At 40.1% G+C, this 21,148-nt stretch overlaps 2 protein-coding genes across 4 annotated transcripts in view; one reads left to right on the top strand and one right to left on the bottom strand.

Annotated features, from left to right (window-relative positions):
* Nucleotides 1-19,069, bottom strand: part of DNAJC24 (DnaJ heat shock protein family (Hsp40) member C24) — a 68,032-nt gene extending 48,963 nt beyond the window's left edge. Inside the window, exons 1-2 of one of the 3 annotated variants that reach the window (XM_084631204.1) lie at nt 18,922-19,069; nt 15,776-15,918 (exon numbers count right to left, since the gene is read on the bottom strand). In XM_084631204.1, coding sequence (XP_084487330.1) covers nt 15,776-15,883 — 108 coding nt within the window. In that variant the 5' untranslated portion in view covers nt 15,884-15,918; nt 18,922-19,069. Of the gene's footprint in view, nt 1-15,775; nt 15,922-18,576; nt 18,851-18,921 lie in introns of those variants that run through there. The other 2 variants (XM_084631205.1, XM_084631206.1) reach the window with 2 other exon arrangements.
* A 54-nt stretch (nt 19,070-19,123) lies between these two features.
* The window catches only part of DCDC1 (doublecortin domain containing 1), a 418,510-nt gene continuing 416,485 nt past the window's right edge, over nt 19,124-21,148 (top strand). Inside the window, exon 1 of the mRNA XM_084631193.1 lies at nt 19,124-19,258. Coding sequence (XP_084487319.1) covers nt 19,211-19,258 — 48 coding nt within the window. The 5' untranslated portion in view covers nt 19,124-19,210. The remainder of the gene's footprint in view (nt 19,259-21,148) is intronic.

Consider the following 21,148-nt stretch of genomic DNA (forward strand, 5'->3'; position numbering starts at 1 on the left):
ATTTAAAATTCATACTTTTTAACGTTAAAATTACTCTAAAGAAAAACTACTGTATTTAAATAAAATGGAATAGCTTAAGTAAATCTATTTTGAAGAGTTCTTGTTTTTAACACTGACCGGTTCTCTATGTCATTGGAGGAGATACAATTGTGTTTCAACAAGGTGAATGATGTTATAGACATACTTATGTATATGAATGGACAAATAGTTGGTTAACAGCAACACAAAGCAATTCTTCTAGTGTTACCCAGTTGTTGTGCAAGACTTGTAAGTTTAAAGTGCAATTAAAAGACCCAGTAAAAGGCTCTATAGAAAACCCACTCAGACACATAGACAAAGCCCGTTAGCAGTGTGGAAGCTCAACCCTGCATGGTGCTAAACACCCTCAGTTTGCAATGACTTCAAAAATCTTGAGTAAGTGGACACTTATCCCTTTGATATTACCTGGATCTGCAGGAAATCTTATTGAACTAATATTTCCAACTCTTCTCTCTCTAGCTTAGTTCTTCAACACAGTTAAAAGAAAACAATTTATTTTTTAAAATTATAATCACTTTAATTGTACAATGTGTAGACAAACATTTCAAAAAAAAAGATTTGAAAAGCCCAATGCTTTGAGTTACTGAGTTTCTCGTATAAGTACTGAGTGTCCTCAGTTTCCATTACTTCAGTGGGAAATGGATTCGCTCAGCACTTTGCAGGATTTCCTTACCCAGCTGAAATCAAACTGAAGTATTGCTCTTTGGCTACTTAATGATTTGAATGCAAAGGTCTTATACAGCAACTACCCTGAAGCGACACTGCACTCTGTGCTCTGTGGCCTACATGGTTCATCAGGTACTAATTAGGTAGCATGTTCTGTCAACGCTTTCATGCTCTTCTTCTATTAATTGATCATTCTGCCAAATTAATGACACTACTACACCAGCTTTGAATTCCCTGAGCCCCTTTACCTGAGAGAGACAACGAGAAAAAAAATAAAATCAAAAGGTCACAAGTTAAGTGTACCTGTCCAAGATTTGAAGCAACACTAAAATCACTACGATGAAAGGTTAATTATATCTACCTTGTTCCACCAATATTCCCTTGAACTTAAAAAATGCACTCGTTTTCCCTAGATGTTAAAGGAAGACAAAAACATAAGACAGCAACATATCCTCACACAGGGTTAGGACAGCACTATATATTTGAAAACTATAGAGGCAATAAAATGTGAAGTAGCAAAATGTTTCCACATTCTGAGCTAAATCCTGACATTTGAGAAACACGAATACTTTATTCTAGATGTAAAACAGATGACTTGTAAAATAGAACTAAATAAAAAACTAAATTGCATACAAGTCATAATTACACTTTTGCTAATGGTAAGGAAATCAACCCAAAGTATGACACACTTCTAATTAACAGGATAATGTCACCTTTTCTGGATCTCTAATAATATGATTTTACACATTTACAAGTACAAAAGGGAATTTAGCATTTGGGCCCAAGGGAGAGGATAAAATTTACTGAAGTTACTACCTCGTAAATTACACACTGAACAAGTTTCTCAGGATCTCTCTGATACACACCTCCTCAGAATATTTTTAGGTCACATTATTGTAAATTACTGTTTTATACGTGTAACAGGAAAATAAAAATCATTAATACTCTGCTGTAACAACTGCATTCTGACTACATCTTAAGCATGCCAAAGAGGCCCAAACAATGACTGCCCCTACAGTGTCACACAAATCCCATAACAAAACTATGACTAAACCAGTATATTATAATCTAGTTTGTGATACCACATTAAGATTATGAAAGCTTTAAAAAAAAAACAACCAAATGACAAAGCAGCTGCCAAATATAGCACACTACTGCCACCTAATGCTTCTAGAACATTGGACATTTTCTCTACACTATCACTTATGAAACATGGAGCCACTCTTACAGCATAAAAAATTGTCTTTCTGATTTTTTTTTTAAAATGCTTTGGTTTAATATTTTTCCTCCCAGACGTTTTTCTTAAAATAGACCAGCATGATCATATACTCTTTCATGCGTACATGAAGTGATCACAGAAATAATTAAGATCACCAAGCTCAACTCAAGACCCAAAATATTTCATTTGCAGTGCTAACAAAAATGCTTAACTTTATAAATGAACTCCAGCAGGACCACTCAAACACATAAAATGTAAGTACATTTGCTGGATCATGGTCCAAATTTGTTTGCGATCTTTGAAGTTCTCTTACCCTGTTTGTATACAGCCCTTTACAGTACAAAAGACAGTAAATGCAATTCAAATACTCAGTAAGTCGACATAGGGAATACTTCAAAAACCATTTGATCCCAAGCTAATGCCTTGTTTCTGCCACAGAAAATAAAAAATGTCTTTGCTTCTTAATGTTATTAACTTTGTGGCAAAGTGCTCTGAAACTTGAAGAATGTTCACTTCTATGAAGAGAATCAGAGTCTGGGTCCTTAACCTTTTTGGAATTCCCTGAATTGGCAGGGGGTGGAAGTACTCTGAAAACAGTCTATTCATACCCTGGGGGGTACAGAATTCTTAATGGCACCTAAGTCCTCTACAGGCTTGAGGAGTGGATTTAAGATCTCCAGAGAAAGATCTATCCAAATAGGGTTTGACATAAAAGCAAGAAAATCATCTTCTTGGCTCATCATTCTGACTACATCAACCTTTTATTTGAGTGCCTCTGCTTGCTTTCCTCTCACCTCTGCACCAAATACAAGCATTCTTGTCTTTACCTTTAAAGACTTTTGTAATTAGTCCCACCTTACCTAGCTGCTTTTATTTATTTTGACACTGACTCTTGCCTTCACTCCACCACCATTTTCAGTCTTCAGTTTCCAACACTATCTTCATGCTTTCTCCCATGCTGCCCCTAATGCACAGGAAACATTCACTGAAAAAAATCTGAAGTCACTTATCCTTCTTCAAATCCCTTTTTAAGACTCATCTTTGCAATGATGCCAACAAAACCTAGCCTGCTGAGCCTGGCTAGATAGGCAACCAGCTGTATTTATTCCTCTTCCACTTCTTTCCTGATCCCTTCCTCCCTGCTGTTAATCCCAATTGAAAAAAACAGACAATATTTACTCCTGTTAAAGCGGGGCCACTTCTTTCCTATATTCATTTGTATGTCATGTCCAAATCGTCTACCCTTTCTCTATTTGTGTCTTTACATTGCAGGAATTGTCTCTTTTCTGTATTTGTGCAGCACTCAGCACAATGAAGCCCAGAATCCTGACCCGGGCTGATGGGCACTACCATAACAGAAATATTTTCTAACAACAGTGTGCTGTGATTCAGGGTCTTTATGGTGAAGCGGTGTTAAAGGGCAAAGCACACAGACAACAAAAAAGTTTTCATTAAGATTTACTCATTCTCTGCCCACAGGAAACAGTTATCCCACTCAATACATTGTTTTGTAATTTTTAATTTTAAAAATACGTTTTATTTGAATATCAACCATGATAAAATAAAAAGGCATGGCTAGATCTGTATCTTTAGAGCTCTTCTTATATACAATTCTAGGCATACGCTCACCACACAACTAACTATCTACACAAATTGGTGTTTACTGCTAGCTATGCATTAATAAAACATGACTGGTTGGTGACTCTTCTGATACTGACGATTTTTGGAAAAAAAATTAGACTTACTAAAATGAAAAAGGGCTTACCCATCAATGTATGAAATTTATTTTTATAGTCATTGCCCTAGCACATGAACTAGGAATTTTAAAAAATACATTATACTCTGTTAAATGCTATTTTAAACTGAGGGGTATTTTTTTCCTGGAGAAAATAGTAGTAAAAACAGCACATCTTCCTCATGACCAGAACTCTCACCTGAACAGGGTCACAAATTTCATTTGAATTTTATCCCTTACACTAGAATCCAATTAGCTCTCCATCTTAATTTCTTATCAAACCAGGATGTTGAAGAATTTAACTTTGCATTGAAAATGCAAACTACACCACTGGTCATGTCAAGTTGAGTACAAGATTTAATCAAACCACCCATGTTTCTGCTTCTTCTACACTTACGTTTTCTAGTGCCCCATCCAACCCAGTGCAGTTGTATTTGGGAAACGACCACCGAGGAAGGAATACTGCGGAAAGGAATCTGGGCGTCATAGTGGACCACAAGCTAAATATGAGTCGACAGTGTAACACTGTTGCAAAACAAACGAACATCATTCTGGGATGTATTAGCAGGAGTGTTGTAAGCAAGACACAAGAAGTAATTCTTCCGCTCTACTCCATCTGATTAGACCTCAACTGGAGTACTGTGTCCAGTTCTGGGCGCCACATTTCAGGAAGGATGTGGACAAATTGGAGAGAGTCCAGAGAAGAGCAACAAAAATTATTAAAGGTCTAGAAAACATGATCTATGAGGGAAGACTGAAAAAACTGGGTTTGTTTAGTCTGGAGAAGAGAAGACTGAGAGGGGACATGATAACAGTTTTCAAGAACATAAAAGGTTGTTACAAGGAGGAGGGAGAAAAATTGTTCTTCTTAACCCCTGAGGATAGAACAAGACGCAATGGGCTTAAATTGCAGCAAGGGTGGTTTAGGTTGGACATTAGGAAACACTTCCTAACTGTCAGGGTGGTTAAGCAATGGGATAAATTGCCTAGGGAGGTTGTAGAATCTCTATCATTGGAGACTTTTAAGAGCAGGTTAGACAAACACTGTCAGTGATGGTCTAGATCAGCGGTCGGCAACCTTTTAGAAGTGGTGTGCCGAGTCTTCATTCATTCGCTTTAATTTAAGGTTTTGCTTGCCAATAATACATTTTAACGTTTTTTAGAAGGTCTCTCTCTAAGTCTATACATTATATAACTAAACTATTGTCGTGTGTAAACAAGGTTTTCAAAACATTTAAGAAGCTTCATTTAAAATTAAATTAAAATGATCTTACGCCGCCGGCCCGCTCAGCCTGCTGCCAGCCTGGGGTTCTATTCACTTAGAGTGGCTGCAGGCTAAACGGGACCCCGGCTGGCAAGGGGCAGGCAGCCAGAAACCCAGACCAGCAGTGGGCTGAGCAGGGCCAGCGGCTGGGACCCCAGACTGGCAGTGGGCTGAGCGGCTCAGCCCGCTGGCTCCTACCAGTCAGGGTCCTGGCTGCCGGCCCCGCTCAGCCCGCTGCCGGTCTGGAGTCCCAGCCCTGTCCACATAGAGTAGGTACCTACCTTCTCCCTGGTTCTAGCCATTCTCTTCCTCTCTCTACACTGAGATGAGGGTGGGAGTATGCGGAGAACAAGGCTGGGGGTGAAGGAGCAGGCTGGGGGGTTGGGGTGCAGGGTCTGGCCAGCAGCTAGAATGAGGGAGGGGGCTCAGGAGGTTTGGGTGTGGAGCACTTACCTGGGCAGCTCCCATTTGGTGCGAGGAGTGCAGGTGGGAATGGGTGTGTGTGTGTGTATATGTGTGCGTGTGCAGGAGCTCCCGTTTGGTGCTCAGGGTGTGGGGGGGTATGTGGGGGGGGTGAAGGAGTCAGGGCAGGGGGCTGGGGGTGTGTGAGGAGGGTGCAGGAGTCAGGCCAGGAGGCTGGGTATGTGTGGGGGGTGCCAGAATCAGGGCTGGGGTTGTGGGGGGGGTGCAGGGGTGAGAGCAGACGGCTGGGGTGTGCAGGGGTCCTTCCAGCCCCCTGCCCTGAGCAGCTCATGGCAGGGGGCTGGAGGGGATATGCCCTGATTCCACCCCCTTCCCCAAGGTCCCCAGAGCAGAAAGCGCACAGTGGCTCCGCTTTTACCTCTCCCCCGCTTTTACCTCTCCCACTCCATAGCAAGGGCCGTCAGCTGATCGGCGGCAGGGAGGGAGAGAAGGAGGGGCAGGAACCCAGCACGCTGGGGGAAGAGGCAGGGGGAGGGGAAAGCTTGCCTGTCCTGCAAGGAGAGAGCAGTGGGCGGAAAAGAGCGGGCCGAGCCGGGCCGGGCCGGGCTGGATTTTTAGTGGCTTGCTGCTGTCTGCCCAGGTCCAGCAGACAGCAGCGTGCCATTAAAAATTGGCTCACGTGCCATGTTTGGCACACATGCAATAGGTTGCCGACCCCTGGTCTAGATAATACTTAGTCCTGAGACGAGTGGCGGGGACTGGAAGACCTTTCGAGGTCCCTTCCTGTCCTATGATTCTATTTGCAAATACAAAATTTACTTTTTTCTTCAAACATTTTCTGTTGAAATTAGTACAGAATGAGCTTCACTGAGATTCCTGCTACAGTTAGCAGTGTATCAATTTTTGCAAAACACAGGGCCCAATCCAACAAGCGCAAGCATAACCAATGCTTTTCAATTTAATGGGACTACATATGGTCAAATGGACTTTTTAGTTTACATGAATGCCCTTTGTGATCTTCACTTTACTATTTCCTTTGATGTGGCACAGTCAGAACAAATACAAAACAGAAGTCCTGTGACAGAAGATAAGGTACTTGAGAGCACATCGAACTGAAAATCAACTGGCACACCTACCTTGACCTTGTGTTTTTATCTCAGATACCATTAAGAGAGCAAGCGCTTGAGCATTACCAGCCCTGCATTCAAGGCAAAAGCTACTGGTGCCAACCTGAGCTAAACTTTTGTGTGAAATACATCTGTATGACTCAGAGCTGGAAGGGACCTCAAGAACTCAATTGGTCCATCTTGCCACACAGAGGCAGGATATTAAGTATACATCCCTCACAGATGTTTGTCTCGTCTGTTCTTAAAACCTTCACCAATTACAGGGATTCCACAACCTCATTAGATAACCTGTTGCACTATTTAACAATCCTTACAGAATAATTTTTTTCCCCTAATACTTAACCTAAATCTCCCTTGCTGCGAATTAAGCTGATTACCTCGTCATACCCCCGGTGGACACAGAGAAGAACTGATCTTTTTATGACAACTTACATGTAACCTTCTAGACTAAAAATATCCAATTCTTTCAATCTTTCCCCATAGGTCATGTTTTCTAAAGCTCTTATTTCTGTTGTTCTCCTCTAGATTCTATCCAATCTGTCCACGTCTTTCTTCAAATGCAGTGCCCAAAACTGGGTGCTGTAACCTTATTTTTGGAGCTGGCATAGATAGGTCCCTTCCCATACTTAGTTGTTGTTTTTTTAAAATGCCAGCGAATTATGTTTAAAAAAGAGTTCCAGTCAGAAAAAGTTTACCTAATCCAAGAGATTACCAGGTAATGAAACATTTAATCTCTTTTAATTAATAAATTGTGAAAAGTGCAGCCGAAGGACTGAACAAAGGACACTGTGTGGCAAACACTAGGTCTGATCCACTAGATATCACACTATCCACTAGATACAGCCCTTAGCTGAAATTCCAGCTTCTGTGCAAAAAAGCATTTGCTTGCAGGGTGACTACCATTATTGTTGTCAAGACACCAAAAAAACAATGGGCTACAAAGTGCTCTAAGGGACGCACATTTGAGACAACATGACACCCTACTGTAAACAAAGTAATCTTAACAAATGAAAGAACTCTGAAGTAATTCTGGCTCCAAATCCAAATTAAAAGCCTTGTTCTATCAACACAAAAATTATTTCTATCTCTTGAATACAAGAAAAGTAGAGACACAATTTCCCTTTTTAGAGAAATGACCTCCCTCTTTAACCTGTGTGTTTATTTTGTGCTGCACTCCACAAATGTCAACCAAGGAATTCCCTAGAACACCCCTGTAAGGTAAGACGGTCAAGAGCTAGCCCCATATCAGAGATGGAAAAACCAAGGCAAAGAACAGTAAATGGAATTGTCCAAGAACATGTATTAAACCAGAAGCAGATCCAGGAAAGAACCCAAGAACTCCTGGCTCCCATCCACAAGATTACTCTTTTTGAGCAGGTTAGCGCTCAGGGAGACGTATTAGTCCCAATGATTAAAATTTTCAAAAGTGCGTAAGTGACTTAGAAGCCTAACTCCCATTTTCCAAAATGACTTACATGCCCAAGTCACATCTGAAAATGGATTTAGGTACCTTTTATATTTTTACTCAAGAGTTTTCTCTCTCATTTCTCTATCACTGGTAGGAATATGGAATATCTACTGACTGGGAGCCATAAAAAAAAAATCAAAATGACAGCTGAGAATGCTGACTGTTTTTTTTTTAAAACACTAAAAGCTACATATTAACAAAGACAAGTAATTTGTAATGATACGTAGGTGTAAAATCCATAAGACGACAAGTGTACAAGTTACCTTGTTGGAGGAATAGAGACCAGAATGAGCCCAAGGCATTCTGACAAACAAGATTTTCAGAAGTTACCACATTACATACAGAGAAATGCCACCGAGCTGAATGTAGGTACATACATGTTCCATCCCAACAGTTTAGGCATTCAGAATAAAGCACGTTTAGGGAATGCATGTGTGACTGAAAGCACTCCTATATTCATGCCCTACAACTATTGTAATAATCTTCTGAGGTATCATTTGAAAACTAATAACTTGTTGGTCAGTAATATCATGTTGAAATGTATATTGCAAACTTTATATGTAAAGTTATGAAGTCCCCCTGTGTGCTATTATAGCACATGCTCATAACCACACCACCCTGCCTCCACAAAGATTGTTAAACAGGTCTATCCTAAACAAAGGAATGTGTGTTTACCTCAATTAACAAAGTAGAAAACAAAGTCCTCCAGACAACAAGAGGAGGAGATAGCAGGAGACAAAACAAATTGGCATTTCAGCAAACAAGGTGGGAAGAAAGAGATGCAAGCCTCCTTCATCACCAGATTCCATGTTGCTTCCTTTACTGTTTGAATAAACTTTTGCTTTGAGGAGTAATCTTCAGATGAATCCACTTCAAGGGTTCATTGGACTATAAAACAAAAGGACAGACCCCCAAATGACCTCCTCTCTCTCTCTTTCACCTAAAACAAAGACACCAGCACCTGTGGGCCTCTGGGAGAGACCCTGACAAAGGAAAGGGTCAGTCACCATTTTATTGAAAGACTGTCGGTAAGAAAGGAAGTCTTAAATAACGCCTTGAACCAAAACTTGCTAAATTAATTTTAGACTTTTCGATGAGTTTTCACTTTTATTTGCTTGTTAATAAACTTGTTTTATTTTTTAATGTAAACACAGCATTGGATTTATTTGCACTGAACAGACTGGTAACTCCAATTAAAGTAGCAATCTGTTGAATATTGACTCTTTAGATCAGTGGTTCTCAGACTTTTGTACTCATGACCCCTTTCACATAGCAAGCCTCTGAGTGCAATCCCCCTTAAATATATAAAAAAGTGTTTTAAATTTATAACACCATTATAAATGCTGGAGGCAAAGCGGGGTTTGGGGTGGAGGCTGACAACTCGCGATCCTCCATTAATAACCTTGCGACCCTCTGCGGGGTCCCGAGCCCCAGTTTGAGAACCCCTACTTTAGCTATTAAGGGTTCACTGGTTCTGTAAACTGTTCAGAAGAGGGCTGGATAGTGCAGAACATGTTTTTGGGAAACTGCGCCACTGCAAGTGTGTTAGAGACACCCTACTAATAGTAACCAAGGCTGGTGGAAGCCAGTGTGACTGATGTGCTGCTGGGGTCATTGCTGCTGGACCAGAGCTCCGGATATACATAGACCTCAGAGTGCGACCTGAATGCTGGTAGGCTGTTGTGAGCAGCCCAGGTTGGGAGGTACCAAGGGTTACAGGGCAGCCGGTGACAACCCCTTCCTGATCCAGATTGCACCCCACTATGTGACAGCATATGATGGCCTCACTCTTGTGAATAGAGTTCATAAAAAGTGTGCTACCATGATTACTGCGGAGAGTTAAACTTCTCCTTTATTCTGCTGGTAGAACTTGGTGACCATCGTCCAAATCAATGACGAACCTTCTAAATAGTATCAGGATTTCATGGCCACCATGATAACCGTGAGATCATCAAAGGTAAGCGTATTTAAAGTCTCAATTTAAAGCCAGCCACAAACTGAATCTAGTGTTTCTGTTCAGATCAGAGATTGCAGGGTTGGATTTTACACTTATGTCATTGCCTTCTGGGATTTGAGTTGAGTGCCCAAATTCTTTGATGCAGTAAGGGACTGGTTTTGATAGTCTGCTCTTGAGGTGAATGGAACCTTAGGTTTTCCATGTGACTCTGAGGGAGATTGTATTACTAACAGAATTTTCTGGTGGTTTAGAAGTGTTTACTAAGGATTTTTTGTCATCAGCTGTTGACAGTGTGACCCCCAGTTACTTCCCCCTCAGGCTTAATCCTTACTGGTCTCTATGATCTATGGATGACCTGCCATAGATGCAGATGAAGAGCTATCTTGCACCTGTTAAGGCAGAGCCATAACTGGAGAGGACTAATCCCAGGTTGTTACTGCTTGTTCTCTCGGTAGTGTTGCTTAACAGGTTGTGGGTGTGTTGGGAGACCTTTGTGACACAGTCTCTGATTTGGATCCTTCTTCTTGATCAGTAAGGGCCATTACGGGGTCGTTGGCTTTCTCTGAAAGGTCAAGGTGCTAATTACTTTAAAAGAAGCATATGTTCAGCCTCTTCTCACAAAGCCTTATTAACTGGTATCTAATATTTTATTTTATAGCAAAATAACAGGATTGTGAGGAGACGTCTCTCAGAGAATCGGAATGTCCTCAGCTTCCCTGGCCCTTTCCTCCTCAGGTCAGAATTAGAAGGGGTACAGACATTGCACTTGCCAAGTTGGTTGATGATCATTTCCTGGTGATAATGACCAACTGTGGAGTTTTTAAAAGTGCGTATCACTGGCTACCTATTGGCTTCTGGGTAGAGTTTAAGTGGTACTTTTGACCTATAAAATCCTAAATGGCTCAAGACTAACATATAAAGCCATAGAAATCTTTTCTGGATTCTAGACCAATTATAATTGTTTTTCCCATACAAAGCTATATTTAATTGATATTTTACTTAATAATTTAACTAAAGAATTGTACAAGATCTACTACTACCCTCTTCCATTGTTGCCAACATGGTAATTTTCTTCGTTCCCATATATGATGCCCTCTGTAGTCCCATCATCTATACTTTCTGAATGTATTATATAACTATCTTAACACTAATCTATATATAAATACTTATGATCCAAAGAGAATCTCAGTTCCCACATGAGTGTTTAGTGACACATTTTATACTCTTTCCACATTAAGAAGAGGTTCCCGCACACTCCTTGCTCAAATTACATGGATTTTCTTTAAGATTAGGGCACACATTGTAACAGCAGCATATAATTTTCCTGAACAATAATTCCCTTCCAGCAGAAAGGTATCCTATAATATCATCAGGATCAGCATCAACAGGAACAGAAACCTGATTTTCAGCTAGACAAAGCTTATACATTTGCTGGGTTTCTTCTCTGTAAACAGCAATTTTCACATACAGAATAGCTGCAAGCAAATTTGAAAAAACAACCTGGCAACTCATTTTTGACCCTAAAATACTGGACCAAAAAGGAATTGAAAATTATAGTAATAGGGGAAAAAAGGTGTAAAATTTCACTCACAGAACTTATTTCTGTTATTCTAGTTTTATCTTCCTACTTTTAATCTAGCACATAGTGATAACCAATATATAATGAGCAATGCCTTTCCACAGAGTGCAAAAACTGAGTGGGTTACCTGATAAACAGCAGTACAACATAAACTCTCTGAATGCATTTATGATTTTATGTTGTTCAAACTAAAATGCATCAGTCTATGAAAAAATGATTGCAGTTATCACAATATTTCAAAATTGAACATGTCCTGAATATCAAAGGACTACAGATCAAATTCAGGAGGCCTTTTCCATATACCTAGCTAACAGAGCACAGTTTCTGAACCGTGCTCTCAGCATACTTGCAGAGTTCACTCTCTGCAAGTCTTCTACACAGAGAGGATGTTTTAGAGTGGACCTGAATTAAATATCTGCCAAGGAGGCACTACACGGTACTGTGACAGAGAGAGAACATATGCTCATTAACACTTTTCTGCAGCTTTTCTGGATGCCTCTCTCTGTCACAAACACCTAGATTTTATTCTACATGACCAAAAAGAAGGATATGCATCTGAAGTTTATAAAATTACAGCTAAGAGCCTTTTGTAAACCAGCAGCCAGGACAGAATAAGTTATATCAGGTTGCAAATTCTCACGTTTGACGTTTTTTTCTTAAAGCCCCAGCTCCTGAAGTCACATGACTGTGAGAATCTCAGCATTTTAATTTTTTAAAGTGAGTTTCTAGTCTTCATGGCTGCAGGGGAAAGCTTGAAAAATCTGAACCCACAACATTCAAAATCCAGAAGGCAAACAGAAACTTAACATTTATTATTTTAAAAAATTCTTGATTTTTAAGCCAATCTCACTGTTTTCTGGGACCTGACTCATGATTTTTGAATATCTGGAGATTGTAATACTCTATTTTATTATCCAGAAATTGTGTAATGATATGGTTCAGTTAAACACATATTCATAGTTTAAAACTCCAAAAATAAAAATTAATAAAGGAAAAAATCAAAATTATAATAAATCATTTTAGTCACTCAAAAATACTGACTGCAACATGGGTATCTAAGTACAATTTCATTGTTTAGTTACGAAATAATTCTGTTTATGGAATTAAGTTATAGTTAAGGGGGGAAAGTTACATTTTAGAAATTAATCAGTTCTTTTAAGTTAGTTTACCCTTGTGAGTCAACTGTAATAAATCTAAAATACAGCCTTTTTGTATTGTAAAAATACAAGTTTGCTCGCCTTTCTACTACTCTGACATTAAGGTCAGACCTGACCTTATACACCACATATTGCAAATGTAGAGAAAAATCACCATTCCAATAACATATGGCATGACCTTCAACTTTCAAAAACCTACAAAGTTTACATCTGTATGTTCATTTAGAATGCTAACATTGCATATGTGCAATTATAAGGGAAATAGTAATATGGCAAAAAAGAAAATATTAAAAATGAAGCAGCAGGAATTATTTGAAGATGACAAAAAGAAAGCATGGACTGCGACATTTGCCACTTTCCAGAAAATTTTCACAGCAAGATTATTTACAAAATAATTGTATCCTGTATAATGCTTGATGCCAGTCACCATTTGCCATTAGAGCTATTACAATTACAGAATTTTGGTAATAACTTCAACTGGTATCTGAAACACTGGCTGCCTTATGTTAATTATTCTGAAATCCAGGAGGTTATAATATTCAACAATTCTTAAAATAACATGAGGTTAAATGTTGTATTCTTATACAGATAACAAAACTTTGCCCTATCCCCATAACTTGGCAAGAAAATTTCTGTGTGGACAGAAGGAGGGATTGTAGCTTCTGAGTGGGAGTTGGCTCTGCTACTCTACTATACTCCTACCACCTCTTTGTGGACAGAAATGGCTAGGGTGCCTGTGTATGGCTCTGTCCTCTACCCAAACCAATCGTGCCAATGGAAGGTTTGGAAAATCATAACTGGGCTCTGTAATGAACGAGTATATAGGTTGATGGAATTGTGTCTTCACTCAATCAGTGGAACGACATCATTTCCAGTACACTTCCACATCCAGTGAAAGTGATTTGGAAGGAGTGCAAATTAATTATTTGTATTAACATAGTAATACCCCATCGTGCTAGGCACTGTACAAATAGAACAAAAAGATGGTCCCTGCTGTAAAGAACTTACTATCCAAGTATAAGACAATAGATGGATACAGACAAAGGAGTTCAAGGAAACAATGAGAAAACAGCAGTAGCAAATGAAATTTGCCTCTGAGAATGAAGTAACTAGGAGTACTTTCAAAAAATGAAACTTGCCAGAATCAATCAGTATTAAATAAGAATACCTCTTATTCATCCATCATTGAAATGGGGAGAGTGAACATTTCAGTTTTCAAAAATACTGTTTGTTCAACATTAGGCCCCTCCCACATCCTCCATAATTTTCCTCAGTTAAATCAACTTTTTAAAATATAAACATTTTAGCAATTTGCTTACACTGGTTAGAAAACCTATAGTGGAAATATCCAGATAATTATTTAAATTTAAATAATGTTAGTGTTTGAGCAATTCTGATATGAAGAAGTTATGGAACAGACTTAACTACCATAACTTCTGTGCAGTTATAATTGCATAAATTTTCACCTATTTCTCTAAATAAACACACTCTGTGATGTTGAAAGCAAGGCTTCAAAAGGTGGAGAAAAATAATGAAATCTGAAGTCAAAGTTACTATTCTAACAAAATTTATTTTATTGTACCTAGGTACAATAAGCAGCTTTGAAGAGTTTTCTGTCATTATACTTAGGTACAATGAATGAATTAAGGAGAAAATAACAAATTCCCTTTTAGTTCCAGTAGTTTATTCAGTTTAAATTAGAAACTTAAATATACAAACAGAAAGGGCTTTTTTACTACATTTCCTGTGTTTTCTTAACTAAACACATTATATTTAGTTTTAAATGTATGCTAATCTTAGCACCAAAATACTTGAAGGTCACACACAAAAAAATAGTAGAATGCACAGAAGAAAACCAGCATATCAAAAATGTATCAGCTGAGTTCATTCAGTAACTTCAAGAGATATCATGGTTTTCTATAGTAAGAATAATGATTGTGTATCATGGTCCTTTTATATAGATAAACAGAGTATCATTGAAATCAGTGAATATATGATGTTATAAATGCTAAGATAAAGAGTTGATGCAAATCATAGCAGCCTCTTTGTAATCTTGAAAGGCAACCGGCAAATAGAGGTACCAAATATTGATCAACTTCAGAATTATTTTCAGAATGCACCAGAACAAAGGGTATTGGCTGTTTTGGTTTAAGTGTATATGTTTAGCAACACAGAAGGATCAGGAAGACAGTAGTCATCTCTTAGAAGAGTCCATTTCAAACAGATTATTTGATGGAAATGTAATTCATCTTTAATTTTCCCTTTGAAGCAAGAAGTTTCCATATTTTGCACAGATACTTTTATAGACAGTTATGGCTGAATGTCCTCACTTTTATCGTTTATGGCATTGAGAATACAACTTTAAAGTCAATAGACTTGTGGTAACTCAGAAAGCAATCCACAAATAAATGGCAACTGTCATATTATCACAAACTAAAAAATACTGATCCAGTTCTGCAGAAACTCACATTTCTTTAGTTCTGAGGGAAGCCCTGCCAGAATTGGGCCAATTGTTTTACACCAAAATCCATATTAATGTCCACATACTTCTCTCTTTCTATCCCAATACTAAAATTAGCAAGATAGTTATACATAAAGAAGAGTCTTCCTTTTTTTCAATAAAACTACTCTTCACGCTTGATTTATTCAGTGATGCTACTGTCTAGTGTTTGTGACTTTATAATGGCTTTCCTGGTAGCAAACAGTAATGACCCAAACACTGATTGAAGTGTGACAGAATAAAGTAATCACACAGGAAGGGTAGGATTATAAAAGGAAAAAAAAGATTTGTAAGTTTGAAGATAATTATATTTTTATTCACATGATGAACCAAATCCAACCAAACAGTGGTATATTTCCAGATTGCCTGCAGGGATGGGATCGGATGGGACAGGTGGGGTGGGGAGGGGAGGGGAGGGGAGGGGAGAGGAGGAGATAGTGTTCTTTTGGTGATGAGGCTGGGGGGGAGGATTCCTGGGATCATAAGAAAATCACAGGCTCTGGAGCTCTACTTGATAGTTTAAAGAACTACCCACACTCACTGACAAAATTATAACACTCATTACACTTGGTTCTATTTATAAATTGAAAACAGTAGTTAGTTTATTTTTGCATTATTTAAATAAGGTAAAATACACTTACTAATAATACCAGCTTCTGATATTTCTGTTTCAGTTCTGTCAGGCTCTCTGATGGTTCTGCACCCAGAATTTTATACCAGTCTTTTCGTGGTATGTGTTCAAAGGCCATTATGTGGCTAACCAGGAAGTGGCTTCTTTCGAGACCTGCTTAACAATATAAATAAAATACTGTAAGGATAATTTAGACTGCATTTAAAAGAATTATGTGTGAGCAACTTGAAACATGACAAAATATGGGACCATGGGAAAATGTGACTCCACCCCTCAATCCCGTCCTAACAATGGCAGCATGGGGTCACATGCCACAATGCAGATGACTGCTTAACATATTTGGCCAAATGGGATTTATTACCTAAAATCAAAGAGGCAGATTTGCTTGTGGCTGATCAATTTATTCTGTTTCTAAGGGCATTATTCCTTGTACGTTCCCTATCTCCTTCCCTTTTTGTTGTTCAACCATTTTTTCCTTCGTCATACTGACCTTTTCGGTATAGAAATGCAAGGTGGGGTGGGGAGGGGAGTCCAAGTAGTCTGGTGTGAGAATTAAATGTGCAATAGTTTATCACATGGCTAATATGTCTTCTGCCTTTCCCCAGTATTATTTCCGCTGTTTTGTTCCCCTCTGCTGCACAGAGGAGCATAGAATCTCACATTATAATCTCAATTTAAACAACTACCAGATTAGATATATATTTCTGAAATTTGGGTTGATTTAACTTGTTTATGCTGTTTTAACTCCATTTCTAAGTAGAATATAGGAAAACTGACTGGAAAACACAATATACCCTTTCAAATTGTTCAAGAACTCACGTCAAAAGCGCATTTAGTTCTGTGACAAGAACATTACAAAAGTCTTTTTAAATAAAAAATATTCTTTATTTGATTTTGGTAGCATCATAGCCATTTAAGTTATACAAACATTTTCCTTTTAAATCAATAGTTTTACACTTCACTTTTGCTTTTTTTAAAATCATGAAGCAGCCTCCCATTCAGTTTGTGAGAATTCAAACAAAACATTTCTCCCTTGAGCTAAGACATAAAAATACCTGTAATAGTCAAAAATACAGTCATTTTCATAATTCTACAATTACAAAGGTTGTTCATCACCCAACCAAAGCCATTTCCTCTTGCTATTAGTAATTCACTTAGATTAACGCCTAAGGATTATTTTGCAAAATTTAAATGGCCTTAATTTACTTCTGTCTGAATTATTTTTAACCTACAATTTTTACAAGTAACCTATATGCTATAGTAAGACCATACTTACAAGATTAGAGAAAATATTTTTCCATTTATTTTGTGCATTATATTGTGCATTTAGGCAATTTACCTCCTCAATCCAGCAACGAGATCCATGCTGATGAGTCAGCCCGTGCACATCACACTGCAGGGTCAGGGTCATAATTACCCTTTCTGGTTGTCTGGCATTTTCAGAGAGCAACTGGTAAATATTTATTTTAAAATATAGAAAAATGTGCTTGTAAAATGAGAAAAAATAACAATGGGATTCTGGAGCAGGTTTGGTTTCTGAAAGTACATTTAACTAGTTTTTTAAACTGGCTTAAATTTCAGGTTGATGCCCTTTAAGGAAACATCAAATATTAAAACTGAATTTTAATGGTAATGCATAAAAAAGTTTTAGTGAGAAGTGTAAACACATTTAGGACCCAAGTTTACAGCCAACTCCTTGCCAGCATAGGCATTCATATGAAACTAACTGCAAGATTGGGACCATTGTCAGGAATCTTTCAACTAAGTGAGATCTCAGCTCTGTGGTAAAACACAAGTATTTTACAGGACAGCCCATACTTATAACATTTTAAAGAAACATCTTCCGATCACAGCCACTAAATTTGAGTACTCAAAACATTCTTAAGGTGGAAGGGAAGAAATAAGTTTGTTTTTAACTTCTGGGAAGGTACCATAAAAAGTAAAATATATTTAGAGTGAGAGATTGCTGGCTATCCTCTTTTAGGGAAAGTTGTATATAATGGGGAAAATAATCCTTTTCTTTTACATAGCACCTATCACCTTGAAAGGTCAAAAAACATTTTTCAAACTGGAGCACAGATACAAGCAATCCCTTCCACTTTTGTGCAAGAAATAGATCTAATTTCTCCCCTATGACATAACATGAGCTGAAAATGTCTTTGCCCTGCGCTAAGGGTGCAGATACACTTGAAATAACAAATCGTACTTTGGCACATATTGTAGAGTCTAACACAGACAAGAAATAAACTTTATTTCACCATGACCCCCTTCTGACAACAAAAATTACTACACGAAACCCAGGAGTGGGGACAGAAGTCTGAGCCCACCCAAGCCCAATTGCCCCAAGTGAGGGGGCCAAAGCCCGAGCCCCACCACTCCAGGCTTCAGCCCCAGGAAGGGAGCCTATAACCTGAGTCCTGCACCCCAGGGCTGAAGCCCTGGGCCTCAGCAAGTCTAAGCCAGCCCTGGCGACACCATTAAAATGAGGTTGCGACCCACTGTGGGGTTCCAACCCACAGTGTGTGAAACACTGCTCTACAGGTAGTGCTATTCATAGGGTTGCCAACCCTCCAGGATTGTCCTGGAGTCTACAGGAATTAAAGATTACTCTTTAATTAAGGATTATGTCATGTAAACCTCCGGGAACACTCCCAACCAAAAACTTGGCAACCCTAGCTATTCAGGAGCCAACTAAAATACCAAAAAGGAGCAAGGCATCCAGAAAACACAAGAAGAACATCTACACGTGAAATTATTCCAGAATAAGCCACGCCCTTTGTCTTCACTAGGGAAGTGGTGTTTGTACTTTACCCTGTGTTTAAGACACCCCGGTACAACCCTCGGCCTTGTCTACACGTAAAGCGCAGTAGTTTCGCCTGAAGACCCCCCGCTTTCACCGCCGCGCAGGCGAGGCCGTTGCAGGTTTCCATCTAACGCAGGATCAAAGAGCAGCTGCCCGCTCTGCACCAGCCGTAACGCCGGTGAGCACCAGGGAGCCCCGGACCGAGCCTGGCGCCGAACCTGCGGCAACCCCCGGGGTTTCAAACACGCACTTCCCTAACCCCTTGTGGGGCGGGCCTGAGCCCAGCGCCGCTGCCCCGCTGAGCCGTCAGACAGGGTGAGGTGCGACCACCCCTCGGCAGAGACCAGCCTTACCTCGGCGGCGGCGCCGGCGCCGGGCCCGGCCAGAAGCCCCAAGAAGCCCGACTTCAGGCGGCGGCGCCAGCGGCGGCAGCTTCCGCACAGGGCAACCTGGCGCCCCAGCAATAGCCTCCGAAGGAAACACGCTGCTCTCAGTCGAGCCGGGAAGAGACCCCGGGCCGCGCGCGGCGGGTGGGAGGGCGGTGTCAGAACCGAAGCGCGGTCGAGGGGCTGTTTCCAACCGGGCACTAGTGGCGAAAGCACCAACCGGAAGTGGAGTCCTGCCTGGGCTGACGCTGTCTCCATGGCGACAGAGGGAGCTTCAGATCCGCCAGAACGGCTGCAGCGCCCAGTAAGTAACTGGGACCCCACGTCCACAGCGGGGCGGCGGAGACCCCCCTAACACTCCTTCGGGCCGCCGAAACCTGGGGCGGCCACAACTCTCCTGTCCAACTGTCTGGCTACGCCCATGGACACCGGTAGCCAGGTGCGGCCAGAGCCAGAAGCCCCGCGGCTCAACACCCTCCAGCGCCCCAGCTCGGGGCGGACGCAGCCTCCTGTGGGTCCCACACCCAGGGGACACCTGACCTAAAACCCTCTCGCTTCCCCAGAAACCTCTAGCCAGAGTCCCCCCGCCCCCCTTCTCGGCCAGCCTACCCCAGCCAGTCCCTAGAGATCCATTCATCCCCCACACCACCTCGGCTTATAGTGTTCTGAAAAAAAAGGGGGTGGGGGGGGGGGAATTATCATACTGACAAGTCCGCCAAGGTGAAATTCAATAAAGACAAGTGCAAAGTACTTCACTTAGGAAGGAAAAGTCAAATGCACAACTATATAATGGGGAATAATTGCCTAGGCAATCTGGGGGTTACAATGGATCACAAATTGAATAGGAGTCAACAGTGTGATGCAGTGGGGAAAAAGGCTAACACCATTCTAGAGTGTATTAACAAGAGTGTCATATGTAAGACACAGGAGATTATTGTCCTGCTGTACTCGGCAGTGGTGAGGCACCAACTGGAATACTGTGTCCAAGTCTGGGACCCACACTGTGAGATGTGGACAAATTGGAGAGCGTCTAAAAGACTGCAACAAAAATGATAAGAAGATAGAAAATCTTGATAGGTCAGATTTTAAAAAAACTGGGTGTGTTTTATCTTGATAAAAGAAGACTGATAACAGTCTTCAAATATGTTATGGGCTGTTATAAAGAGAATGGTGATCAATCCTGAAGGTAGGACAAGTAGTAATGGGCTTAATCTGCAGCATGGGAGGTTCAGGCTAGATATGAGGATAAACTTTCTAACTACAAGGGTAATTAAGCTCTGCAACAGGCTTCCAAGGGAGATTGTGGAATCCCCTTTATTGAAGTTTTTAAGAACAGGTTGAACAAACACTTGTCAGGGAAGGTCTAGGTTTACTTGGTTCTGCCACAGTGCAAGGGGGTTGGACTAGATCAGTGGTTCTCAACCACGGGTCCATGTACTCCTCGGGGTATGCAGAGGTCTTCCGGGGGGGGTACATCAATTCATCTAGATATTTGCCTAGTTTTACAACAAGCTACATAAAAAGCACTAGTGCAGGTCAGTGCAAACTAAAATTTCATAAAGACAGTGACTTTTTTATACTACTCTATATAATATACTGAAATGTAAGGAGAATATTTACATTCCAATTGATTTATTTAATAATTATCTGATAAAAATCAGAAAGTAAGAAATTTTGTATTTTTATTCTGATTTTGTAGGCAAGTAGTTTTTAAGTGAAGTTTAACTTAGGGGTACATAAGACAAATCAGACTCCTGAAAGGGGTACAGTAGTCTGGAAAGGTTGAAAGCCACTGAACTTTAGATGATCTCTTGAATTACCTTCCTGGCCTATGTTTCTATTATTCTATCATCTGGAAGTAGCCACTGTCATAAAAACTTGCTTAAAATTCACCCCTCAGTAATTCAACTGAATTTTAAATTTTGATTTTTGCTAGCTGTGCAACCTCTCATGATCCTTCCCCCATATACTTTAAATACTGCCCATTCCCAGTTCCCTCTGGGTTGGTAGATCTTTTTACCAAGCCTGAGGTGCCTGTTCTCTCAGACACGCCACCATAGTAAAGTGCTGCAAGATTAGATTTTAGATGAGAAGGTTGGGCCCTCCTGGCTCCGCCAGATTCTTATTAGACAAAGGCAAAAAGAGAGGTAGGAGGAATAAAGTAGGTATGTAAATGAAGACAGAGGGTTGGGAT

Source organism: Lepidochelys olivacea (assembly GCF_965140295.1).
Source record: "Lepidochelys olivacea isolate rLepOli2 genome assembly, chromosome: 6".
In the NCBI taxonomy this organism is placed as follows: Eukaryota; Metazoa; Chordata; order Testudines; family Cheloniidae; genus Lepidochelys; species Lepidochelys olivacea.